At 37.9% G+C, this 27,748-nt stretch overlaps 1 protein-coding gene and 1 long non-coding RNA gene across 5 annotated transcripts in view; one reads left to right on the top strand and one right to left on the bottom strand.

The window, feature by feature from the left end:
* The first annotated feature begins 7,448 nt into the window (after positions 1-7,448).
* On the top strand, positions 7,449-9,207 carry LOC137470693 (uncharacterized). Its single transcript, XR_010997208.1, has 2 exons — positions 7,449-8,004; positions 8,056-9,207. It is a non-coding gene; the product is annotated as an uncharacterized lncRNA (long non-coding RNA).
* A 1,806-nt stretch (positions 9,208-11,013) lies between these two features.
* HS3ST5 (heparan sulfate-glucosamine 3-sulfotransferase 5) overlaps positions 11,014-27,748 on the bottom strand; it is a 193,514-nt gene continuing 176,779 nt past the window's right edge. For all 4 annotated transcript variants that reach the window (XM_068184289.1, XM_068184287.1, XM_068184288.1 and 1 more), the window contains exons 3-4: positions 17,343-17,481; positions 11,014-12,766 (exon numbers count right to left, since the gene is read on the bottom strand). In XM_068184289.1, the coding sequence (XP_068040390.1) occupies positions 11,836-12,766; positions 17,343-17,449 (1,038 nt within the window). In that variant the 5' untranslated portion in view covers positions 17,450-17,481 and the 3' untranslated portion in view covers positions 11,014-11,835. The remainder of the gene's footprint in view (positions 12,767-17,342; positions 17,482-27,748) is intronic.

A 27,748-nucleotide genomic window follows, 5' to 3' on the forward strand; every position in this document is an offset into this window, starting at 1 on the left:
CATCAGATAGTTACTACAGTTGCTTTTAGAAACCTTGTCTGTTACAGAACATGCCCTTATTCCTGGCTCATTTTACTGTAATAGAATGTTAGAGGTTTTAAAATGTTACTCTCTATGAACAGGAGACCCTGTCACATGAATCAGCTGATAAGCAAAGGATTTGAAAAGGATATGAAGAATAGATCAACCTCGCTCCTCTTGTCCTGCTTTGTCCTGCAGTTATTGTAACATTGTAGAGAAATTCACTCTACTCTTGGCTATTTGGTGCTATTCACAGCAGTCAACAGGGCTGTCAAACAAACCACTTTGTTGTGCTCTGTGGATATGTTCTGAGGCTTCTTCATGAAATAGATGATCTTATTCTCCTAGAGTATGTGCACTTTTTTTTTTCCCCTAGAAATTTCCATCCAGTACAAACAATTTTGACTCATCCATGACCTAAGGATCTTGGCCGTTGATTTGGGGGTTCCTGATATTCAGCATCTCAAGTGAAGCTGTTGAACCAAAGCCAGCTGAGTTGCCAGAAGTTTGGAAATCCTAGCCTTGCCAGCCTAACTGCTGTGCATAATGGAATAGCTCATAGGCTGAAGACATTTGCAAAAGAACAGAAATATAGCAACCCCCAGACAGCTATGAAAACTACCCTGCATCCTTATAACTCATCCTGCAGGTGATATAGAAGGGACTTGCTCAGTATCACATAACAAAGTTGGAAGGAGGGATGGTGAAACTGAAGGAGATGTAATCTAAATGGTCTTGACACTGATGGAGCAGTTCCGCATAGAAGCTGACCCTGATCTTTTTTCTGTGTCAAGTTCAATAAAGCAGTGATGTATTTTTGGTCAAAATGACAATAAAATACAATCATTGGGTAGCAGTAGCTGACTTTCTGATTATTCATTCTCTCACCAATTTTTATGCTATCTGGAAATAGCTGGGGAAAGACTTTTATGAACATCAGTGTTGATAAAATATTAAATATCTTTGAGTCATTGAAGTTTCTGTGTTTAAAAATGAAATTAATTATTAAATAATTGTGTATTTAAGATATCATATTAAAAAGATGCACCACAGGAGTTATGTTCAATTTGATGAGCTTTACAGCAGAAATAACCTTGGACAAAATGATGAGCTGCAGTGCTACTCATAATATATATGTATAGATTGCCATTTTAGTTATGACTCTGGCCTTTGAATAGAAAACTGACACCTCTGCTTCTGCGTGAAGAGCAGAGAGGTCTCCCACCAGCTCTGTTGGATAATCCAGCTCTTACATTCTCATTATTATCACTATTATTGTTTTTGTTGTTTTTATTCTTAGAATGACAGCTACATTAGTTCTTCAGAATTAGGGCTACATGCCTTTGTAACAGCTTAAAGTGATCTAGCTATGAACCCACCTTAACAGCACTTTCAAAGCAGAGAAACAAGAGGCAAAGTCTATTCCAGAGACAACCATGTTCATCTTGGCCACAGTTACCCTTTCTATGAAACCCTGATCATGAGGTCTGCAGGTGGAGACCAAGAGTCCAGATTCCAAAAGCTGAGGAAATTCAAACCTAAGTATCCAGCTGCTGTGGAAGGTGCTTTTTTGGTCTTTCTGTAAGAGGTAGGCTGAGGTCAGGATTGCTTGGAAATTGCTGGGAACAAGGTAGAAAGCCCAGCTCTCACATCAGCACTCAGCTGATGTGGAGCAGATCCTTTGAAATGATCCTCTATGACTTATAGAGGGAAAACTGAAAAAAAAAAATCCTGTATTAAACTGAAAAAGTCCACTTGAGGTAAATCATTCTTATTTACTTATCATGTTATTTTCTCTGTTGTTTCATTTATCCCATATACCTGTAAAAAGCCTTTTTGATTCCTCCTAAATACTTTGTCTGTCACTTATTAGTTTTGCTTATTTCCAGTTCATACATTGTACTCTCAAATATAGAAATTTATTTATTTTGTTGTTCCTTTCTATAGTAAATATATTTTTTTCATGTTTGCAGCCATAGGCTTTTATTCCTTTTTCTTGCCAAGGTGCATCTATGCTTGCTTCTATGTATTCTTTCTTCTCAAAAATCTAATGCCTTTTTTCTATTACTTTTATTTTTCTACAAGGTCCTCTTTTTTTTTTTTTTTAATTTTAAAGTGGCTTTTATTCTGAGAGACAGAAGCTGGTTTTCCTTCCAAGATACAAGCTACAGGATTATAGCAATGATTCATTTGGACAATTCAAGTTGGTTAGCTCCACGCATAAAATTTCTCACCCACAAATTTTCCAGCCTCCCTTCCCTCCTGCAGTCTGACAAGTTCCCTATGTTGGAGAAATAACATAATCCTTGCCTGAAAGGTATGCATTAACTGTACCTGAGTAAAATTCATGCAGGTCAGGAATCACAGTTTGACCATCCCTGCTTTATAATAGCTCACAATGTGTGGGGACATCTTCCTTCACTTGAAACCTTGAGCTGACAACTGGAACAAGTTCCTTTTTAAGTGGTTAATTTCTCCTATGCTTTGATTAGGAGGATAATAAACTGTCAGTCATGTTCATAGTACCTTTGGCTTGACATACAGAGCTGCCTTTTCTGCCCCTCTGGAAATTTGGTAACTCATCCAGCAAGAAACTGAACAAAAGGACAAGATTTCTCTCATGTGAGAAGTCTTAGCAAGTCCATAACTACTGCTTTACTCAGCACACAAAAGTCACAGAGTCCCTTCTGTACTGCAAATCCACAACAAAATATGTGAACAAACAAACTCTTTTCAAAGCAAGAGATTTTTAAAACAGCCTTAAGGTGAGACAGAAAAGACCCATGCCAGTGTCTGTCTCCCAGGTGTATATAAAAGACTTAGAATAAAGCTTGCTCTCCATGTACATATACAGAAAGGTTATACAGCAAGGGAGAGACTTGCCTTTTATCCCGAAGAAGATGAGAGCAGTACCCCCAGGAATCACAATTCTTTGCTGAGTGATGGGCCAAAGTGCATCAGCAAACAAGCCTGTTTTGCCCTTGGTCTCCCACCATTGCAGATTTTGGTTCCTGCAGGAAAATCAAGCCTCTCTGCTAGCTGGGGAATGCAGACCAACCCACAGAGCTGCACTGAGGCTCCTTCTCAGCTCAGGAGCTTCCCTGCTTTTGTCTGCTTGTTACAAACCAGCATCATCTACAATCACCCACAAAGAGACACTGAATTAGTGATTATTCTGGATTTGTTCTTCTTTCTATAGAGATTATGGAGAGCCTAATGGTGTGGGACCTAGAGTGGAAAGGTGATGGAATAGATTAGGCAGAGGAGGAGGAGAAAGGCTGCACATGTGCTCCCACAGGTGCTGTGTCGGTCCCCCCCAGGGAGGTTTCTGTTGATTATCTATCAATACTCAGGCCATGGCAGCTCAACACCAAAGGACTTTTCTCAATCTGGGTGCAAGCAAAAAATTTTCTGGGATACAGTGGATATGCTAGGACCCAAATCAGTACAGAAAAACTATATTTACCACAAAGTCTTGGCCTGCCTTTCAGGATATGTTATTTTGAACAATGGCTCCAGCCACTGTCATAGTCCCCTCTTTTCCACACCTGAAACTTTCCTCAGGAAACTGGATCACAAAATTTGCTTTAACAGAGCTATTTCCCACCAATTTGGCTGTACATGTGGTCTCTTAAACCAAAAGCAATGGAGTTTTATTTTTGTGAGGTTTCATTCTGTCCTGGGTTTGACTTTCATTTATGTGGGAGAAAATTAGCTCCTTCTAGATTCTCAGAATGCACTTACAAAAAGCTGCAGCAGAAAAACTGAATTAATTGAATACCAAGTGCTACTAAACCTTCAGCTAGATTACACACAGAGCTGTGCAAGTTAAAAGCACATCAGAGCTGTTGAATTGTAACTATTAACATAACATAAAGGACCTGAAATGAGATCACCAGTGTTACTCAAATGAAATCTAACGCTGTTTTCATAATGCATTATCAGGTTGGACAATTGCTTGGTGACTAACAGAGGAATTCCAGCACCCAACCAAGCTCTTGACCAAACTAGTTAGAGTGGTTAGTTTTCCCTATGCCATGTGAACACCTACAATGAAATTACGCCCTGTAATTCACTATTCAGAGATGAAATATTGCAGAGGACCTGGTCTCATCTCTGTGCAGGAAGCAGTGGCAGTTTTGGTTTCCCTGTGCAGGCTTAGAGGGTTTTAAGTTGGCTGCTAACTGGCAGACCTAGACCGTGGTTTCACACATAAGATTTGCAAGTTCAAGGGCATCACTCCAAGACATTTGGGTAAGTGGGGATCATTTGTGCAATGTCTAAGCTTTTTAACCACCTCACAGATTTTGTAACAGAGGAGTAGCTGCTAGGTTATTTCTACACAAGTAAGGATAGTGACTTCTAAGGATTCAGCAACCATTACAATCAATCATGCCAGATATACGTTTATAACCTCTTACCTCTCCAAGACTTTGTGGCATCCATCCATTAGGCTTCCAGAGGAGGCTCTACAAGATCAGCTGGTGCTAAGCAAGCCTAGCAAAGAGTCATAGCACACAACCTTGATTTGCCACTGTTTTGTCTTTGTTTCTCAAAATGCCTACCTTACATTTGAGTTTCCTCAACTTAGGGAAATTTGAATGCTTGTCTCCTGTGTTCAAAGAATATCCTAATTATGGTACAAGCAACTACAGCCTTTAGGTATAACTCAATGCACTTTTGGGGTCGAACAAGAAAGCTTTTAAGAAGAGTCTTGTAGGCTTACACTTAGGAACATCCAGGAAAAGAAGGTACCTATCATTTTAATCGACTCCTGTGATTATTTTTACTATTTCATGCAACATAAAAACGCATTGCCACTACTTTTATTTATCAAGTTACTTAGTATTTTGTGCAATTGTTATTCAAATCCACTAAAATGGATTAAAAATAGAAATCTGAATTTTTTAGGTAGCTCCAAGCCTTGAGAAGATGTCTGCATAGTTATATTCTGGCTTTCTTTTAATATATAAGTGTCAAAAGTGAAAATGAACATGACAGCTGTGAAATACTCAACTTCAATTGACAGTATTTTAAAATAAAGCCTTTATGGCTTTGCAAAGGAAATTTTGCTGGATCTTGAATATAAATGCACCTGTATAATTAGCTCTGCTTGTTCCTCTTTTGTTATCAGTGGACAGAATGGCAGGCCACTGTGCCAGGGCAGACCACTTGCATAAAGGTGGAAATTTTATAGCCCTGGTCAGAAATATAGTCAGACTTTTTACCTCATCAGCACTGAGTGGAAGTTTCTTCTCCAGTTAATTCTTGGGGCACTTCAGAGCAAATTGATTGAAATGTGCCTGAAGGGGTAATAGTAGCTGCCCACTGTATGGGATATGCATTGCTAATTACTACTGATGGAAATGATAATTACTTGTGGCTACCTCTTGGAAGAGTAGACTTACCATTCACTTTATAAAAAAAAGAAAAAAAAGACATTGTTATTTCCTCCATCTCCTTGGTGCGGGCTGGCTGTTTCAATGCATACCAAATGTGGAGTTTTAAAGACAAATGATGATTTCACTTCACTATACTTAAAGGTTTGGGCTGCATCTTTGCAAGACACTGTTCTGCTACATAGCCATCCAAAGTAAAAAGGCTTTTTTTCTGTTCCTATAAAGCTGTATTACTAGTGGAGCTTTACTGAGGAGCTTACAACAACTGGAGCAATTTTTCTGAAGATGAAGTTAGTAATAGTGCTGCTTTGAGTTCCACCTCTTATGAAATGTGTATAACTTTTTTCCCATATAGTAGGGAATTGTAAATTAATTCTTATGTCTCCATGGGTTTAAATGAAAACGAAGCCTTCACAGTTCAATGAAGTGGAAAGTCTTTCATCAGAAGAAAATCAGCCAAGGAATTGGATGGCAAAGACCTCATACATTACAAAACAGTTGGTTGCAATTAAGGCCAGGGATAAGATGTTCATGATTCTGTCATGTTTCCTTTTGTCTGTTTAATCAGCCTGAGGCATAACATCAGATGGCTTGAAGTAGCATTGTTTCCTTGTCATATCCTATGTTTTGCTGTATATTATGCGAACTGTATATGTACTGTATCAAAGGACTACAGTCTGTTCAAAATATAGATGTTTCATATCCTGATCAATAATCAACACTTTCACAGAAACATTAACATTCTAAAGTAGTAAGCACTGCTGCTGAGGGGAAATTATTTTGGAGGTTGTTAGGGAATCATGTAGTAATCATAACGACGTCAGCAGAGTTAAATTCCTTGTACCACATCCCTTCTCTATGGTCACAGTGGCAAAGACAATGACAGCCTGTGCTGATAATTCTCTTTCTGTCTCATAAGACATACATTTCAGGGAGAACTGTGGATCACTGCACCATGAGAAAAAACTTTGAAATTAATAAGAAGATGAACGGCATCAAAGCTGAACTGAAAGTGAGCTAGACATAAACTAAAAAGAGTCCAGGAGTTTGGTCACAATCAGCTACTAAAGTCACGCCACGCTACTGCCAGTTTTACTAAAAATCTCAGAACAGCAGGTAATCTTATTTACCATATGCTAAGCACGGTGTAGCAGATGGACCATGGCATTCTAGTCTTTTCTGTGCTTTCCTTGCACTTGTCAATTCAAGCCCTGGGAAAAAGGCTGGTATCCAGATTGATAACACATGGATGTTCTCTGAGGGCTTGACTCTTTCATCAGTGCATTATTGCAGAAAGGACTGAAAATCCTTTCTCTACAAATATAAATGAAGTTAGGGATAGTTGGTGGTTCTGATGATAGTTTATTATGTCTGTCTCAAAGTTGTCAGAAGGTAAGTCAGCCTTTAAAGAACAGATTAGCCAGGGCTGATCAGCTGGTAGAAGAGTGCTATGAAATATCACATGTAATGTGTCTCCTCAAAGAAACTCATAAACAAAGGAAATATAGGTACTGTTGATGGTTAGTCTGGGCACATGACTGTTTCACTAGCATGCATGAGCTTTCAGTAACAAAATTAAGTCTTTAAAATGCAATCTTAGACTCACCAGATCTTAACTATTGAGTTTTAAATTGTTTTTTTTCTTTGTGAAGTAAATTTTATGTGGCAGACTCTAAATTAAATAGAAAACTAACAGCAGTGTGGCTAAGTAGACAGTTGGTGTCCTCAGAATTGAAGAGTACAATAACAAAAAATGTCTGAGATTACTATTAAAATCACTTTTAATAATTTACACGAAGTCCTTATCTCTGTAAACAAGCTCTTTCAAAAGGGAAATTTAACATTATTTATTCTGCTTCTACAGTCTTTTATAAATCTGAGGACCAAGCCTGCTCAGGGACCTTCAGTAAGTATAAAGTAGTGTGGCAAGTATTTTTTCAAGAAACTAATTAGACAATCCATAGCATTTTTGAGGTAAGGAAGGAAGATAAAACTTCTGTTATAATATCGTTATACTTATTATCAGATTTTAAAGGTACTACCCAAATTTCTCTGATTCACTTTGCACATTTATTCTAGCAAAATGATAACATAAGAAGGCTTAGAGGACTACTTGGGGACACCTCTTCAGTGGGTTCAAGGTATTTTTGGCTAAGTACAAAAAAGAGGAAGGCACTCAGTGCTGTTACCTCTGAAGCCTATCCTCTCCCGCTGGAGACATCCAACGACTGCCAACCACTCAAGCACGGAAATATCTTAATGTTTTCTTTGTTTTAATGTCCTGCACAGAGCATTAAATTACTGGCCACTTCTAGTGACAGATCCCGATTTTAAAAGATGTTTGCTCTGATCCAGAACAGTTTTAGTGACATTACTCATTTTTTTAAACAGGTTAGTCTTCTGGCTGCCTAGTGAACTGAAGTAGCTCCACATGGAAGGGGCAGGCAATCATGAGACTCAGTGCAAAGGGGTAGGAAAGAGCACATTGTATGAGGACAGAGACTGGGACCTTGGCAGGCATGAGCTGGGTTGACTTAAAATTGCCGTGGGAATGTAGACTCCTTCTACAAACCTGGTTTCTAAAGTTATTTTTACACAGGAAAGAAATAGCATTTTATCCCATTTTAAATGAAAGCAAAGATACCACTCCCTGTAACATTCAGCTCCTGACATCCCCTTCATGAAGAAGGGTCCTTTGTGAACTTCCTGGTCCCTGTAGTCTTCTCAGTCCGTACTGAAACTAGCAGCAGTGATCTGTAGCACTGCTATTAATGAAAGATCTCTTCTATCACAGGGTTCCAGTAAGTTCCAACATGAGTTAGATCAGCTGTACAGAGAGTAAATATGTGCCCTGTAGTGCTTCCATACCCTGGGTTTGAGCAGTGGCTGGACTGGCTTGTGACACTGGGCTTCCACTTTCTCTGTGGTCTGTACAACACTGAACCAATGGGCAGTACTCAATAAGAACTAAATGGTATTGAGAGATTTTTCACAAGGTCACAGCATAATTGAAGTTGGAAGGGAAATGCAATCCCCACTGCTCAAGCAGAGACACCCAAAACCAGTTGCCCAGGACAGTGTGCAAATGGCTTTTGAATATCTCCAATGATGGAAAATCTACAACTTCTCTGGGCAACCCATGCCAGTGCTTTACCTACACATTATAAAAGTGTTTCCTGATGTTCAGATGGTGGTCCTGTGTTTTTAGCTTGTGGCCATTGTCTTCTAAAAATCTTGGACTATTATAATGAAACATGTTGTTAAAAATGGTGTGTCTTTTTTATTCTTAGAGATTGTGGAAAAAAAAGGAAAAAAAAAAATCCATTAATATAGGGTACATGCATTTCCATCATATCTATTCCACTTTCCTGAAGAAAATGCATTATAGTGGGTTAATAGTAAATGAATCTCCAATTATCAGTCCTTTATTTACCTATGTACTAATTTCTGAAAATACAATTTCAAATTAATCTCTGATAATCCTTTATACTGCAAATTGTTGTCCTATGTATTTTAAATAGCAGCTGGGACAATCTGATAAAATACACAGAAATATTAGCTGTTTTAATCCAAACATTTACCAGAGCTGTGAGCCTGTAATTTTAGAGTACAGAAAATTGGAAAGATGCAATGTCTTTAGAGAACTTAAATGCCACAAGTTAACAGCTGCAACTTCATGTAGCTGTGCATCACTCTGAAATCATAATTTCAAGCTAAGAATGCTCTTCCCAGACTGAACACTCATGATCAATTTGAATAGAAATTATTCACTCAGAATTTGGGAAGCGCAGCAAAGAGGTTGAAGTGAATTATTCGGAAATTGCTCCTGAAGAGGAAAGTACCATAAGGTCAGGACTTTACAAACTGGTTATGAGCACTGAGGCAAAATCCCCATTAACCTAGGAGAATGCTTTGGGTGATGTATTGTATCTATATATTATGAATCAGTTTTAAAATTTTCTCTTCACTGGGTTATGTCAAGTAGACTTGACAACATTGCATTGAAGGCTTAGTGAAAATGAATCAGTCTCCTGCTCTTTTAGTCTTCTTAATATACATTATAATGCCTTTGAACCCTCTTTCCTCCCCTGCTGTTCCTGACTATTCTTCTGTGCATTTTTGAACCAGATTTGTCTAAGATATAGACTAAATTTATCCATGTCTCTCCAAAATTGCAAATGATAAGCTGGAGTTAAGCCAGTTGACTTTAACAGGAATGTGCGTAGTCGTGCCTGGTAGATCACAGTCTCTGTGGCTCTTCTGATCAATGCAGAGAGGTATTATATTTGAAATACATATTTTGTGCTTGGAGGTAACTTTGACCTAATTAATTTGTCCCTTTCACTGAAAATACATCTCAGTCTTCAGTCAGTTTGTAGCCAGGACCATATGAAGTATCACCCAAAGTATCACCCAAAGCTGCCTGGAGTCTGCCCACCTGAAGACCATAAAAAGGTTAAATTGGATAAAAACTCCCTGTTCAACACTATTATATAAGTTAAATATCTGTCTTTTTGTCTGGAAGTAGGCAAGATTAATGGCTCTTATACAGGGAAACAGTGAGTTGTATTGTAGCTACTGCAGAGAATTTCACATATGTTCTGCCGTGTTGCGCTGGCAAGGCTCCAATGCAGCATGAAGAAAGGGCACATTGCTCACAGTGTTAGCACATATGATTAAAGATACAGCAAGACAAGAAGCAGTCTCTCAGAAGAGTTTTAAAAACCACTTATTTAGAAAAACCAATGCTTCCAAATCATTGAACAAAATAAACAGCCCATGGGGAACACTTGATCTTCTTTTAATCTGAACTACCAGCCACTCTGCTGCCATAGCCCAGAATATTCAGATGTTCTGGACCCCTTCCAAAATTTTTGTCTCCATCAATCTCTAGATGGTGGCTTTAATGTGGTTGGGATTTTTTTTTTCTTTTACTTCACTTCTTTCTTTCTTTTTCTTCTTGTTTTAAAATACTTTTTAATTTGCTTTCATTGTTTTTTTTCTTGTGCATCTTTAAAAGCCATACAACATATAATGCATGAAAATATTAATTTCCTGAATTAATTTCTTGTCGCTTATTGAATGGAAACATGAGATATATGTTTATCCCAGTAATAACAATACTATTGTTGGTCTCTTCAGAGCAGATGCATGCATTATGAGACGAAAGCGAAGGTATCACAACTGTTTTCTATGACTTCTGAAGCATCACCACCTTTTGGTGATGAAATCACCAAAATCTTTCTTCTAATTTTGTTCTGTCTGTTTTTTTTTTTTTTAATTTTAATGAGGACTCAGCTTTTTTGATATATCTGGTTACAGTAGGCTTTTACAGTCATGCTTTAGCCTCAGGGGTAACTGCATTAATTTTAGCAAAATGCCACAACAAACAGCAACAATGTTCTCTGAGGTGCACATTACACTAGATTCCTAGAAGGATGAGCTTTTTAATAAACCCTGCCTCCCTGCATGTACCACTTTTCTCAACTGTCTATAAACCAAGCTTACCTGGGCAAATCTCTCTCACACATACCTATGATCTGTGTAAGCTAAGGGACCACACTGACATACATCAAGCAAAGATAAAAAGCCATTGCATGTATAGGTAATTTTAATCCATTCCATCTTTAAATACCACAATAAATTTAATTTTCACAATAAATTAAATAGCCATATTCAGTTTACAAAATAGAATTACTTAGTGTGAAACCAGTATTTACAAACATTGTACACTATGTACACCATGTTTATCTTTGTTGACACACAAGTATAGAAGAAAAAATTATTTGACCTTTTCTTGACACATGATTGACATGCTACAAGTGACACTATGGTCCATACAATAAAACAATAGTGCAAACTCACCACAGGAACTCTAAAATAATGTAGTTTGTATGAGATAAGATATTCATTTAAAATAATAAGAAAATAGTACTATTCACTCTCATTGTAAAAGTTCAGCACTGTGTTTAAAGTGTCAGTTTTCCTTTAGCAATACACATACCAAATATAGCTTCAAGATTATGCTTTCTCACAGCTTTACAGACTTTTGACAAGAATTTTTATGGCATAAACTAATGTTCTGCTTAGATCAATAAGTATGTCACATAAACACTTCACTAAGCGAGAGGAACACTGACCCTTTTAACAGTGTCTGACTTTGTTTCCCTAAATACTTCCTTTCCCTTTATTATTGTATCTTAAAAGATGCAACTATATTGACAGTAAATTTATGTTAGTTACTACTCTGTAGAAAAAATCAATCCCACCGTATATTTGGTCACACACTGCATTATGTACACGTATGCATGAAAAAAGTTACTTTGCTAGTCGTATCTATGAAAAGTGCATATTTCAGCAGAGACATCCTATTGCATGCCTCAGGTGCAACAGAAAGTGTTGTTTGAAGTTTAGTTTAGGGCCAGTTAAATGTCCTCCCCGTGATCTGGTAAAATTTTTGATTAAAAGGATGGAAGAACTTGCGCAATTTGGTAATGACAGAGGTGTCCACCTCTGGATGGATGCGTCCCTTGCTACCCGCCAGGCACTTGTTAAAGACAATGTTAAATCGCAAGCAGTAAAACCCTCTGGTGGCATTGAAGTATAAATTGTACTGACTTATCCTCGGAGGAAGATTTAGGAACTTCTCAACCAGCTGGAGTTCTGGCAGTGGTTCTGTGATGAGCCGGTCTCCGTCCACAATATGAAACTGCTCGATTGGGAAGTATTTTAACCATCTCTCCAGATGTTTTGTGTAGATGCTGGTTCTCACTGCCTTATACTTAGTGTTCACTTCGCAGGTATTAGGATCAATTGCCAGCTTCTCAAATTTGTAGTAAGTTTTGTTCTTTCTTTCCTTGCCTTCCAGCACCTGAGTGTAATCAGAAATAGCTCTTGTGGTAGGTTCCCTGACAATGATCAATAATTTGATAGATGAGTTCATTTTGTAAATCCTTTCAGGTACTTCCTCGGTGATAAAATACGCGGGGCTTTTCTCAATTGTTATTTGATGAGGGTAAGAAAAAGGCATTTTTTTCCGGTACCACTCAATTCCCTTGGCATAGTTTTCATCATTGTCAAAGAAGTGAATCTCTTGAGAAGCTTTGACCACTGCAGGGTGAAGGTTCAGCATCTCCAATAGTGCTCGGGTGCCTCCTTTCCGCACCCCAATGATAATGGCCTTGGGAAGCTGCTGAACCAGATTGTGCAGTCGAATTTGTTCCTTGGTGGCATTGCCCTTTCGAAATTCATGGAGCAGACCTCTCTTGAACTGCAGGGCTCGCAACGGCATTTCGTCCTGGCCGCGGGGTCCAAAACGACCATCAATGGGGCAGAGGGGCTGCAGTCTGCAAGTAAAATAAGAGGTACTTTTAAAAAGAGGATATATCTCAAGACAAGTTTTACGTACAAGGGAATCATGATTTTGGGAACATATTCAAATGTAATGTGATGTGCCCATCTTTCAACTTTTATTTTATTCTGCCAATGGTTAAATAATTTGCATTTTTTAAATTATTTAATTGCGGTTTTTTGCTCTGATTTAGTTGGGAAATTTCTAACTTGACCCATCTCTCCTTTGCCAGCATAGGAACTGTGAGTACTGCTCTTAGGTCTTCTTGAACCTTGCCTAAACTTCCACATTCCTCATTAATTTGTGATGGGTTTGGCAGTTTTTAAAGCATTCTAAGATGAATATATTTGGACATTTTGATCTGAAAATCCAGTTGATTTAAGTAATCTTTTTCCCACACTTTTCTCATTCTAGCCTGAAGTCTTCCCATTGTGTTGATCCAGAGATGGCTTTTTAGTGAAGAGGAGGAAAAGGGATGAAAACCAGCTTTCTAAGCATCACCTTTCAATATTTCTCGTCCACTTTACAATATACCCAGTGTTTTTCTGCCAGTCAGAAACAGAAAGTTCAAGGTTCTGATTGGTAAGATTAGCAAGGTACAAAAAGAATGGCAAGAAGAGTTTTTAAATATGTATTTATTGCATTGTTACACAGATGATTTTCTTATACTCACTCTTGTATCCTCCCACTGAACCTTATTTTTTGTTTTATTATTTCTTCTTTTGCAACTGCATTTTTGCACTATTCTTTCATATTCAGCTACAATTATTTCCCCTCTTTTCTACTTTCTAAATCTTTGTTCTTGTATCTGATACCACTGGATCCAAGAAGTGGTTCAGTAAGAAAAATGTTAAACCTTTACTTCTACAGAACCTTGAACAAACTCTCATCTCCACTCTCAAATCAGCACTTTGGACATTATACAGGCCAATATTTCACTGAAGATTAACTTGGTGGGTACAGAGAGCTTCCAAGGTCCTACAAAAAATATTATTACTAATTTTTTGGAGCCATGCTCTCCAAAATTAAGGCTATGTAAGAACAAAGGTTGCCTAGGCAATTTTAGTGTGAGCTTGCTGTGCACATATATTACGATACAGTTCTTAAATTACACAGCCGCATGCTATTATTTTTCACAGGACCCCTGCCTTAGCCAGTATACCAGATGGGCAATGCTCATTAATAGCTGTTTAGGTATTCAGTATTTATTCTAGTTTCTCAGCATGTGTTCCCTCACTCATTTACTATATATTATTCAAACCTGGCTTTCAGGACATAATTATTTATTTCTTTGTAGGTTTTCCATCCATCACTGCTTGTTGGGGTCTCTAATTTGACACTGATTCTAGCACAATGTATGGTTGGGACAAAGTAAGTTTGATCCCCCTGGCTGACCTGTTAGCTGCTTCCTTGATTATCCAGATGCTGAGAGATATAGCCTGTCCAGACAGAGCCAAAGAAACAATCCATATGACATTGCTGGGTTCACATGAGCTCTAGCTAAGTCCTGCAGACTAATTAGAAAGTGTGATGAAAAGTGAGTTCCTGTTATTTCTTTTCTCAAGTGTCTAGCTTCTTCTGTCTCTTTGCTCTCTGCCATCTACTGAAAAAGCCTGACTTAGTGGCAAAGACTGAATCATTGAAAAGCTGATGCAAACCCACCCATATTGGGAAAAAAAAAGTAAAAAGGAAGAAATGTCTTAACAATGCTACAATTTGGTCAGACTGTAGTGTGGCTGGTGAGAGTCTTAATGCATCAGCAAGGTGGCAGTTAAAAACATAAGAAACAGAAGCTGCAATTGCCGTCTCTGTTCTCTTCCCTCTCCTTCTGCGTATTTGTTATTTGTTTTCAAGCAAAGAGGATTCCACAACAGCAGACCCATCTCAACTAATTTTATCTCTAGCTAGCACTGCCTTCAGTGTAACACAACAGCTTGTCAAACAGGGTGGTTTCCTTTGAAAATAAATAAATACTCAAGATATCCTCTAGCCTAAGGGAAAAGATTGGATGTTGTTAGAAGTCCTTCCTCAGCCTTTATATTTCATGTTTTTTTACTCTTTCCCCCTGTTCTACTCTCCCTAAACAATAAAAAAGTAACTTTTAAAAGATCTTGGCATTTGTAAGTAAAGGGCATATCCTCATAGTTTAAACCAAGATGTAACTATTTACTCTTACATTGCAACATGCCAATATTCTTAATTGTCTGAGTAATTTTCCCATTAAATAACAGTTCTTTGCTAAGAAAGAGTATATGGCACTTATTATATCACTGAGTTGCTCTCCCAGGTAATTTCTCAAGCTGTTACAGTAAAACTCCACAATTCTTCTTGAGAGAACCCACCATAAGCCAATTAATCTCCAGGAACTGTATTTCTGAAAAGTTTAAAAACAGCTGAAGTAAGTCTGGCAATCTTAATGACCTGTCTCACCTGATCCAGAATACTTGCTAATTTTCTTGCAATGAAGGTGTCACAGCAGCAAAAGATTATACGCCTGGTTCCAGCAGGAGTATTTTGTAGCATGGAAATCAGATGTGGAGGCTCCTGGTGCTGCTAATCAGGGAGTCAGGTGACACAAAAACTAATCTAGATATGCTCAAAATTGCCACAGAATCTATTTGAGCTTCCACATGTGAAGCAGATTCATGCACTCAGGAGCTGAAGGAAGGTGGCCTCCCCTGGAGGAAGTGCTCATCTTATCAGATTTTATGACTCAATGAATCATATAAACTAGTGGTAATTTCCCTTTGGGCCTAAGGAAACTCAAGACACTGCCATTGGAGAGCCTAATCTGAGGCTATTAAACATGAGCCACCCCCAGCTCTCTCGTTCAAATTAGATCAGCATAAATTAAGCATAAATGAATCTGGCTTTCTTCCTGAACCATTAGTTATTCCAAAGTCTGTTGAAGCCACTCAGCGTCCTTTTACTGAGAGATTCAACAATGATGAGGCAGAAGAATATTTCTAGTTAATTCATCTGTGTCTTGTCTTTTTTAGTACTTCTTTCTCTCTATTTCATAACAACTCCATACACAGCACTGCTTTTTAGCAGTGTGGTATGCTTCACACTGGGTAAAGCAAGAGAACAAAACTGAATTTTACTGCCGTTGGCAACACTATGTATGAAACCAGCGGAATTCATTGCCACAGGAGGTCAGCGAGTCAAATACTGTGGAGAGATAATTTTATAGCCATCAGTAAATTCTGAAGATGTGCAAGCATAGATAATAGGAGAAGGTTAATTAAACTTCATGCCTCTGAGCATAAAATATACTTTTGCAGGAACCAATAAGGATTTCTGCCTCCATTTACAGAATCACAGTAGTCTCAGTGAAGTTTCTACTTCTGAAGCATCAGAGATGGTTTGACCATCAGGGGAAAGAAGATATAAGTTCCAGGGCTTAATTTGCAATGCACTTGGTCCTAGCTGAGTACATGTCCTCCTTCTTCTGGAGTGGATTTGAGGAGTCAAAGAAGGCACCCAGTGACTGCCAATGGGGCCCAATGTTAACTAGCAATGGACAATAGGTAGCTGTGTTTTCACTTCTCAAACACTGGATAGTCACACAGCATTGTGTGACAATTTTGAAGCCAACAATATGTTACATCATTTAAAAGAAGGACAAGAATATAGCATTAACACTTGCAATCTGTCTACCTGCTTCTGGAAATCTTGTAGGTTTTTTTTCATTCATTCTTTCTAAACAGCTTTCTTCTTTTCTTTGTTGTTGTTTTTTTTTTTTTTTTTTTTTTTTTTTTGTTTTTTTGGTTTTTTTTTGAGTCTGTTATGCCTTTGTGTAGCACCTACCCCAGCAATCCCAGGCCATTTCAAAGCTGACAGGAACAGCAGTGTCAGTGCAGGTAGCACTACTGTTGCATTGTCAAAAACCAGTCAAAACTCAGCTCGGTCAGAAGTGCCAAACACTCTTTGATTTTTTTCTTCTGTGGTTTCTACTACTCTTCAGGAAATCATTTGCAGAGAAAACCCACTTATTTAGCACATTCAGCTACAGAAAATACCAGCTAATTAACATAGTTAAAATTCTCAAACCCTGAAGCAATCTTTCAAATGAAATAGTATTCAAAATTTGACGAGCTGCTCTGCAGGCTCATACTTAATTTTAACTACCACTGTAGCACATTAATTGCTTGCTCACAAATTTAGAAAAGGAGATGTATAAATACATCATAACTGTTTTGCTGAAACTAGAGGTCAACACACAGATGTACACAGGCAAAATGAGCTACTGTAATGACATTTTTACTGGATGCTGGTTTATTTCTTCTCTGAAAACAAGTGTCAGTGTGCTCAGAATACAAATGGACAAACAGAAAAACTTTGACATGGATGACTGTGACTATTTTACTACTCTCTTCTCCAAAGGGTAGGAATAAATAATGAAAACCACTATTAAATTAGCCAGTCTTTCTGTCCTCCCATACAATAGACTCTAAGAAAAAAAAACAACAAATCAAAAAACAAAGCATGAAAGCAATCAGACCCCTGAAGCAAAAACTCAGACAGTCTTAGCCCATTCTACATAAGAGAGCAGCTACTTAATGACTTACCTATCCAAACTCCCAACTCTGGCAACTAGATATAGGAGACTTCCAATAGCAAGGCTGCCTAGCACAAAGAGCTTCTGTCTCAGCAACGCCTGCTGTTTGAATAGCATGGCCCTCCATCAATCTTCAGGACTTCTTCAGTCTGCAGAGACAAGAACACATAAAACACTCATCAGAAAGCATAGTACGTGCAGGGTAGTGTTTAATCAGGTGTTGCAGCTGATTAAGCCAATCTTGCAAAAACTTTGCAAAACTGCAAAATAAGTAGTTAAACTTCCTTTTTATTTTTGCTACCATTTTTCAGTCCCACATGGCAATGTATCTGGGGTAGGATGATAATTCTGGAAGCGATAGTTCAGCTGCATCCACCATTACTAGGGCTGTCAGATAGCCACAATGTAGGTCTATACTGTAGAAGCTCATATTGTAATAGGATATCTTCTTAGGTAAATATGTTTATATTTTAAGCCTTTTGGAATCAGACAGATTTAGATTTAAACAGAGATTTAAATGCCCTGATGTAAAGTAAAGCTGCAGTAACCAAGAGTTAGGCTTGCAGGTCCTGTGTAGAGTTTATGGAGGCACGTTTACACTGTCTCTATGATTATTAGAGTGTATGCTAGAGAGAAATCTAAGAAAGATGTCCTGATCCATGCCAGCAAGTCAATTATGACAGAACTGAGAAGCAGGTAGCTGGAGTGGGCATAATAATGATTTTTCAGCATCAGTGTATTCTATCAGCTGTGCCAGTGCTGGGCATCACTCTGGTCTGTTCTGTGGAGAGCCACTTAAGCTCCTCACCTGCATGACACCAGCCTTGACTGTCACCTCAAGACCTGATGGGACACAAACTTTCACCTTTGAAAGTAGCATGCCTACATCCCCAGTTTTTAGCAATACCGAAGCATATATTTAAATTTCTTTTTCTGATGTGCTTCAGAGACCATCTAAATCCCATAGCTGAGCATTTCTTCAAATACTATAGTTATTGAGGCAGTCAGGAGTAAAAATACATGACCTTATGCCAAGAAGATTTAACCAGGAGGTTCCTAGCCAAGGTAGAAAGAAGTGTTGAGTAAAACTGCTTGTCTTTAGTTTGACTCTTCCTTAAACATTACATTTATGTTCTGGACTGGATTACATGTGTGATCTGTGCAGACCTCTTTAGGAGACTCAGACTTGGATTCCTGATATGTTCTTACATGAACTGAGGAGAAAGATCAGCTCCTCCTTTCAGAACACAGTCAAAGATGACATGTTTCTTCATTCTGTACCAGTTCTGAGCTTTCTTGTAGATATGCAAGAGAATTAAGTTTCAATCATTTCACTGATTCAGGAGGAGTAAAGCCATACCATCTACCTACCTACCTAGAAGAATGATTTCATCACCAAATGGTACAAAAATCAAAAACATAAATTGTAATAATCTGAAATACTGATCCAAAGTCTCATTCCCTGTATCAGGGGATATTTACTGTATAATGGAGTAGTTTGAACAAAAACTTTTTTTTCCAGCTTTTGGCTGGACTTATTATGAACAATTTTTGATGTCAAGTTTCTTAAGTTTTACTACAGCAAAGCTTCTTCTGCAGCACATTTTCTTCTTTTTCAGCCTTAGGATTTACATATAGCAAGACTAGGATGCATTATTATAAGCATGAAACTATATACAGAGGCAGAATTTTTGGTGAGATTGCAAGGTTTGGCTGGCCACTGCTAAACACAGCCTAAAAACATCTTTCCATTTCTGGAAACATCTTTTCAATTTCTGCTCATGATGTTAAATTTTTGGCCCAGAAAGCTTTCTTAAAAATCCAGGAAACAGTAAGGGAGATAATACAAGCTGGATGCCTTTCCCAGCAGGCAGCACTCATGTAGCCTGCCTGCCCCAGGGCTGGCTGTGTTTAAAGGTGCAGATGCAGGTCATTCCAAAATGGTTTTCTTCAAGCGTGGTTGAAAAGCCATTCTGAAGCACATTTATTTTACTGTTATAGAGAAAGCTTTCTAATTTCAACCCACCATCTCTTGATAAAAGAGCCATGCAACGCTGAAGTTCGGAGTCTGAGTTGGTCTCTAAAAGACTTCCGGTGCAATAATAATAACTCCTTTTACAGCCAAGTCGCAGCTCAGGATAACCTATCATGCAGGATAACTAATCATACATAATATATTGCTTTCTACGTAGATAAAAGGAAGTCTATAATAAGAACTCTTAGATAAGATCTTTATTGCAACAAGAATAATAAAAAACACAGAGTAAAAGCAGTTTGCAATGTAAATAGAGAGACAGAAGAAGTATTACCGTCCTTTAAGAAATAAATGAGGAGCAGAGGTACAGAGAGATTAAGTGATTTTCTCAAGGTCACAGAGAAAACCTGTAGCACCAGTGAGATTCCTCTGAAATAATTTCTTTCTAGCATTTTAACTACATGGTAAACTTTTGCCTTTTTGTAATATACCTTTTTTTTCCCATAAAAAACATGGATAAATGATGAATTCTATACATTGAGCAAGGCAGAAAATATGCAGCCAAAGTTGAACTATTAAGAAAAATGCACAGATGCTGCACCTCTGTGTTGATTATGTTACTGCTAATTACTCTTTTAACAATTTAATTTAAAAAGATGAAAGAGAAGGATATGAAGAAGAGGATGAATTTTCATAGGTAATGGGTTTTAAATCTTTCAGTGCTGCTCCCTCTAAATGAAGGTTTCACTTCAGTGCTACAAAAAAGAACTTCGTCTCTCAGGAAACATATACATATGCAGCCCTCTATACATTAAACAAAAGTGTTTTCCATGTGTTCTCCTTTATACAGGCTCTTGGACCCCACTTCAATCCTGCCTGCAAGCCTTAGTGAGGCTGTGGAGGTCATCAGGCCACAACAAAATCAAATTAATGACAAGCTGTTTCCTGAAATATATTCCACAAGGCCTCATGACCTCAATATTAATGTTTGAAATTAGAGTCGATACAAAAAAACAACAACCAACCAACCAAACTACAAAACAAACACAAACAAAGCAAATAAAGCAAATCAATCAACCAAAAAAAAGCCCAAATGAGTTCCAGTTTTACATTTGCACATACCTAAGTAAAGAAAACTTTTCCACAGAATGACAAGTATTAAGCAAACACTAGAAATGTAAAGATGACATTATGTATTTGTTTGTTTCATTTTTGTTTTCATTTTTAGCATCTAATTTAAAGGCCATGGAAAGAGTTTTATTCCAGAGAGATGGTCTCAATAAAACTTTCCCTAGATATTAATTTTTCCTGAAAAAAACATAGAAAAATAATATCTTTACTCCAGAAAAGGCTACACCTTGCAATGGATGTACTGAGACAGCTCTGTGTGCCAGAAGAGAGGACTGAAAAAACATTTCTATTTAAGACAGAGTTAATACAACCAGAATGTGATTAAGGTGAAGGTCCCTAAGGCAAAAATGTTGCTGGAGACTAACACGGCAACACTTAAATGAAATGGAAAGAAGAAATTAAAAGGAAGAAATTAAAATTCTGGGAAGTATTATCAGGTGTACAAAGTTTTCTATAAGGAATGCATACTTTTATATTTTACAAGAAGCTGGAAGGCAAGATAAAATGTAATCCAAAGTGACAAGATTTTTAGCAGTTATTTGAGGCAAATAAGGGTGTTAAAAAAGTTTGCTCTCTTTTAGGGACAAGAGCTGAACTGACCCAAAAGCTGCTGACCGGTGGGAGGAGGGTTGGGAGAAAGTTGCAGGCAGAACTTTCCAAGTAGTTGAATGCTGAATGTAGAACCTCCCACCCAAAGAGATGACAGCACATTGTTGCACAGCTCCAATGGGCATATATTAAAAATATCTGTCTTGGACAATTTAGTTAAATATGCATAGAAGAAAGTTCTTTCCTGGCTATCTGAGAGAGTCTTAATGGACAAAGAGCAACACAAATTACTGAATGCATGATTCCTAGAAATGTAGAGCAATTTCTGAGAGAAATGGGTCACGATCTAGATGTTTATGATTTATGTGTTTAGAGTGAAGGTTGAGCTACCCCAGCCTAGGCCTCAGATGTGGGCCTTGGAGGCCTGAAAGCCTATGGCACAGTTAAGAATAAGTTTGTAGCACAGTCAGAAATTATGTTAAGGTATAACAGAAAGTACTGAGCTATCTTGGTGTGAATTAGTATAGGTCTGCAGTGTGAAACTTTAGCCACTTTACGACAAGAACAAACAATGTCTGCTTGCCAATGAGAGTGTGCTCACAATTGTAAACTATCTAGAAGTATATAAAAATTACTGTCTGTAAACAATAAATAAAGAACGTAGGATTAACCACATTGGTTTGGATCTGCGTTTGTTCCTGTCCAGCCACCCTTTTATTATTAGTCCCTGCTTCATAGAAATGTGTGAAACATCATGTATATTTAAAAATGTGGTTTGTAAATTCTGTGTAAATTAAAAGTAAAATGTGGTTTGTGATTTCAGATGTACATCTGATCTGAATTGTTAGACTGACACAGTACAGTTCAATAAAGAAATATGAGAAAGTGGCCTTACCAGTGTATTGATGTGAATGCCTCATTTAACCCCTTTCCCTACATTCCCATTTTGCTGGTGAGAGGACCAGGGTTATTGAGTGAATTGCCAAGAGAAGACAATACAACTATGTAGAACTCTGATGATAATACCAGCTGAAAAATAGATGGTCTGTTCCTGACAAGATGAAGGGATCATGGATAAAGTTAGATAGTGGGTATGCCGGACAAATAATGTAATTTTTTTGTGAACTGTTGTAAAAATTAGGTTTTGGTTCAAGTTAGGTCAAAGTCAAATGAGTAGGAGAAAACAGAAGAAGAAGCATACTAGTAATGATGGCATTACTGATAAAAATCTGAATTGTACAGAAGCACAGAAAAGAGAATCTGCTGCTGTAATCACTTATTCCAAATAAACAGACAATGAAACAAGAAATTGCCAGGAACTTGTTTGTAAATGATCAAAGGGAAATTTTTGGACACATGGAGCAGACATGAGAAGATGTTATAGATAAATGAATAGCATGTGATTGATTACGGATGGAAGGATAAAGAACATCAACATCCTTTCTTTTTGCAAACAGGCTGAACAGATACAGTCCAGATAGAGTTACGCAATTAATCAAAATGAAGTACAAACCAAAGGCAAATTGTGCACAAAAGAGGTTGGAAAAATAATAAATAGGATGTGTTTTTTATTAGAATTTATTGTTTGCTGTGTTTATTTTTTTTTTAATTTTTCACACCAGCAGGGGTCAGCTGTTGACCAACAAATATTTGTTGTCATAGGCTGCAGAATGCTCTTTGAGTTTATAGGAGATTTAAATACAGTGATAGGAAACAAGTCAGGGAACTTATCACTGGGCACGTTTGCATTATGTCTCTTGAATATTAACTACAGTTTCTTCCATTTCTCACTGTCACTAAAATTCATACAAATCAAGCACCTAGACTTTTTCTGGGGTATGAAATCATATGGTGATTGGGAAAAGAGGGAATTTCTGTCTCAAACTGTGTGCATTCTCATGGTCTTAGTCATGGTCTGCCTGGAAGACCATGACCTGTTTACTGCTCCTTCTTCTCCTCCAGGTCCTCCCCACTCCCTTTTTTCTGTCTCAGTGCTGAGGAAGGTCTGGGCTAGTGGCTAGGAAAAGACACAGTGCTGCTGTACTTTTTCCCCAGTAGCCTGTGCTTCGGTGGCTTCCTTAATTGCAACAGAACTATTGCACCACATGAACAGCGTTAAAGAACTAGAATGATCATGATAGAACATGATTTTTCATTTGAGAGAGGATTTTTCATTCCTAATAGCACTGAATGGTCTAAGAAGAGACAAAATGCTTCCCTTTTTTGACACAGTAAAATAAAATGGATAATGGGAACTGAAAGATTTAAAAATACCATATATTTTAGGGAATGATAAAGTGCTGACCCTGCAGAAAAGGAACTTGGACTTTTTTTAAAATTTTTCCTTAGTGGTTCATATTTCAATATAAAAAAGAAATTTAATTCTCATGAGTAATCACAGTTTTCAATTTTTTCTCTATAGTTTAAGACTGAGATGGAATGAAGTAAGATTAATGCACACTTGCCCAACTCAGGTTTCAAAGAAAGAAAAGAAGGAAATATAACATGAAAGAAGTTCATGTGTCCCTGTGTACTAGACCTGTCCTTTTCTCCTCATGACTCATATTGACTGAAAGAGTGGAGAAGAAAATATCAGCAAAGCTGATGGAAAACAATAAATAATGTAGATAAACTCCAACATAAAGATTTCCTATCCTGTTATGCCACAGCTGTGACAATAACCTAAAAATACCCTTTTATTTTTGTCTGCTTTTGCAGAGTTTTGAGATTTAGGACAGTCTTTAAGCTGCCTTTGAAGCCAGTTCTTTGTGTAAAGAAGTGGTGAAAGACTTTCTCCAGAAAAGCTGCTAGACTCTGAGACCACCCACAAAATCAGCATCTGTATGTGGATACTAGATAAGAAAATGTATGTTCATTTCTCAGAAGTTAGCACAGTATCAGTGCTGAAAGAGTATTTGTGACTCATAATCCCCCATCGGGGCTGGCTTGGGTAGCCAGATATCTGTGTTCTCTGGAGTTCATAGAGTGGCAATGACTATTTATTTAGTCCACTGCTCACAGGACATTTCACTCCAGACACATTGAAGACTCATCTACCCATAATTGTGCTATCTCTAGGAAGCTGCTGTTCAAGTGACAACAGTACAGAAGGCCATAACCAGCTCTTTATCACATTCCTTTCTCAGCCTGACCCTTCAAATTTTTATTTATTTTTTTTTTAATCTCACTTAAAGACATTGAGCAGTATGGTGCTGGGAAGAGAGAAACAACTCAAAAGCTTGCTATTGACTTTGTGGTGCCCTGTGCCAAACAGATCTGCTGCCAGATTGTCAGAGCAGTTAGGAATCTCCGGCGCTTTGATGCCCTTGAGGTCTCAGGCACATCTGCTTAGGAAAACTGCCTTATTGCATCTGAGCCGGCGAGGCGGGCGGCCACGTTCTGCTGAATGATGGCTGGGTTGCCATGATCCACACTTAGCTACAGTGTTCCAGGAACATTTCCAAGCACATAGATCTTAATAGAACTTCATTAGTCCAAAATACAGATGCCTGTCTTCTTGCCAGTATCCTGAGTATATTACCTAATACTGCTCTTCATAGAGCGTGAGATTAATCTGATAGGGTTGGCCCTTTTCTGTGGATTAATGCTACTTCCCCAGCTACTTCCCTCCTTTTCTTCCGAAGTGATCACTTTTCTGAAATGATCACCTTCCTTGTCTGCTCCATTTCTCAGGAATGGTGGAGCTGATGACACTGAGATAGAAAATCTGTGGAAATGTAGTCATTGTTATAGAGAAATTATAATGGATACTAATTTCACAGTCTTTAAAAGACAATACCAACCTTGTTTCTTCAAGATGGCACTAAAACAACTGTAACCAAAAATAACAGTGATACAGGAAAAAGGAAGCTGAGGAAAAAATTCAGTGACATGGAAGAGGGAAGCAATGACTGAAAAACCTATGAGAAATCATAAAGGGAGGCCAATAGTAGTGTCATGCTAGGAATAAGCAGTTTGCTTTTCAACTCTGGGAAAGACTTAAAGAAGATTATGAGTCTTCTGAGAAAAAGCAGGTAGATATCCAGAGCTTTCTTATTTTGTCCATCATTTAGAGTTCAGTCCTCATCATGAACAGTTTCACTGCATTGAGCAGTATAAGAAGGCAGAGAGTTATTGCTTAATATGGTTTAGTGCGAAATAAAATTACCTTTTGTCACATACTAGTAATTTTGAAATGTTCTTTTCTACTACTTAGAATCACATCCACAGTCTATTGCTCCTTTTTCTTTTTTCTTGGAAAAATTACCCTTTCCCAAATAATATCACATCCAAAATAAGACATATGAAAGGCTGTTTAAATGTTCCTTAATTAATTGAAACTGGCAGATAATTTAAATTAAATTTCTCTTAGATATAAGGCAAAAACTATGTGGCCTTCTGCAGCTTCTTGTGGCTCTGTTTTCCGGTGACTTCCCTTCAGAAAAGCAGCAAAATGGAACTAAATTGAGAACATTACTAGGAGTCAAAAGCATTGATGGGAAAACTAACAGTAAAAACTTAACCAAGCTGCAAATATATTTTGACGGTACACTGCATTTACAGTAAATCCACCTCATAGATTTTTGCTCCTGGCTTTTACCCCGCAAAGAGAAAAAATACCATTGCATGAAAGTACCCCCCATGCCTCTGTGCAGCTCATATCTTCATATAGTACACTTACTTATCTCTTTTCTCTTTTTCAAACTCATATTCTGAACTATCCCATTGCTGATGAATAGACATCACACTGTCTGATATGGAGCAACTACATTTGTTCTGAATGGTAGCATCTCTGTCTTTTACTCAGACACTTAATCTGAAACATGACCAGCTCAGACTGCTCTCTGTATGCAGGCTAAACTTCATAACGTCTTTGTCATAATTGTCCCAAAGATTCAGTCCATTACCCACCTATATAAGTCTAAGTTTTTTCCATGTGCTCTCTTCACCATTTTATGCCAACTACTGCAGTGGTCTTTTCTCTGCCCTTGAGCAATGTAACTGTCCTTCATTCATATCCATTCTGAACTATGCTGCAAAGGGCATTCTTCTATTCCAGCTCCCTCAATACACTTCTGTCTAGACACACTTTTACTATCTTCCCATTTTCTTTGTCATACCTTTCTGTATATTTTTGTGTCTGGATATCCCATGGGGCTTCTGCTGGGAGAACAGGAACAAATGGAATTCAAAAACTTGACCCTGGAGATCGTTATTTTTCAGAATGCAAAGTCTCAGTTCTTCCCCTGTAAGTCCTGACCACAACATTTTCCTTAGAAGTGCTGCAAATTTTAATGTGGAAATCTAAGTGAAAACATTAATGACAGTTTAGACAAGAACTTGTTAGTGTGCCTCAGTGAGAGAGGCAGACCTATTAACAGCTTTTTCTGAAAATGAAGGAGCTGGGATTTTATGCTGTGCATGTGTTCTAAGGGCCAACATTACACTGCTGTATTGATCTGAATGACACATCACAGATCATTTGGGTGGAAAAGAAAGGGAAAACAAGAAGACAGAGCTGTTACAGTGTTATGGTGTTACGGAGCTGCCCAGCCCAATGCCCAGTGCTGGAGAGCTCCTCATAAACGAGCTCTCTGGTCACTACACAGTCCTCTTATACTGGCACAGCCCATTCATTCGTCTTCTTCCCCTTGGGCAGCCTGAGCTGTAGCTTGGGTCTCCGTTCTTTCTCTTACATGTACTCAGCCTGGCAAATATGCCAGCTTCATGGTTTTAAATTCTAAAAAAAGAACATAAAAAGTCAACTGAAATATCTTTGCACATACTTTACGGGTAAGTTCAGACACAAGCAAATGCCAGCAGAGAGGTGTGTGCTTCTGATCTTTGCTGGCACTCACACCAGGAAAATTATTGAAAGGCTGCTCTTCTGCTGGTATGGGATGCCTCCTCTCTCTGTTTCTTTCTAAGCAACTTAGAGAATACTTTTCAGCATACTATTCATGATCCTTATACTGATTTCATGTTAATGCAGCTTGATTGTCTTGAAGAACTAAATTTACCTTGGGCTTCATGGAATAGAGAGGCTCTGATCCTTTCTTTGTGGGTGCTTGTTACATAGTATCACTTTCCTAGAGATGCATTTTTTAAATTTAATTTTGATTTTTTTCCCTGACCCATATATAAACATGGTGTGTTCATCTTTTCGGATATAGACGTATTTTACCTGCCTGGTAAAATATGTTAGAAATGCTGCCACTAGGAGAGGCTGTCGCTTGTTTCCCACATAGTTACTGGTGAATCAGTGAAAGAGACAGGAGGCATGGATGTAACTAGATGGAAAACTCATGTAGTTTATCCAGGAACTTGAAACAACTGGACTATGCAGTTCACATTTGTAATGGTAATTATTCAAGGTATCTCTGGTTTGACTTTGCTCCTGATGCTCATTTACAGAACCTAAAACCTGATATCTTTTGCAATCAAGGGATGGCTGGAACCTCCACCCTGACTATTAAATCCAAATATGGAAAACTGTAAAATTAGCTGCACAATTCAAAAATATCTTGGTTGGGTGAGAATTAATCCCAGAATATCTCAGCATTTTGTTTACTTGGCTGTGAAACATACAAAACACTTTCTCATGCTCTAAAGGACCTAATATTTAAAGCAACTGCCATTAAGTACACAATAAAGTTAAATTAGTTCTGTTTGTCCATGAAAGCATAGTTCCTAAAGGGTCCTGCTTACAAATTGTATAGCTATCAGAGTGAGTGACATCTTATGAATGTCTCAACAGATGG

This window comes from Anomalospiza imberbis, chromosome 3 (assembly GCF_031753505.1).
Source record: "Anomalospiza imberbis isolate Cuckoo-Finch-1a 21T00152 chromosome 3, ASM3175350v1, whole genome shotgun sequence".
Classification (NCBI taxonomy): Eukaryota; Metazoa; Chordata; class Aves; order Passeriformes; family Viduidae; genus Anomalospiza; species Anomalospiza imberbis.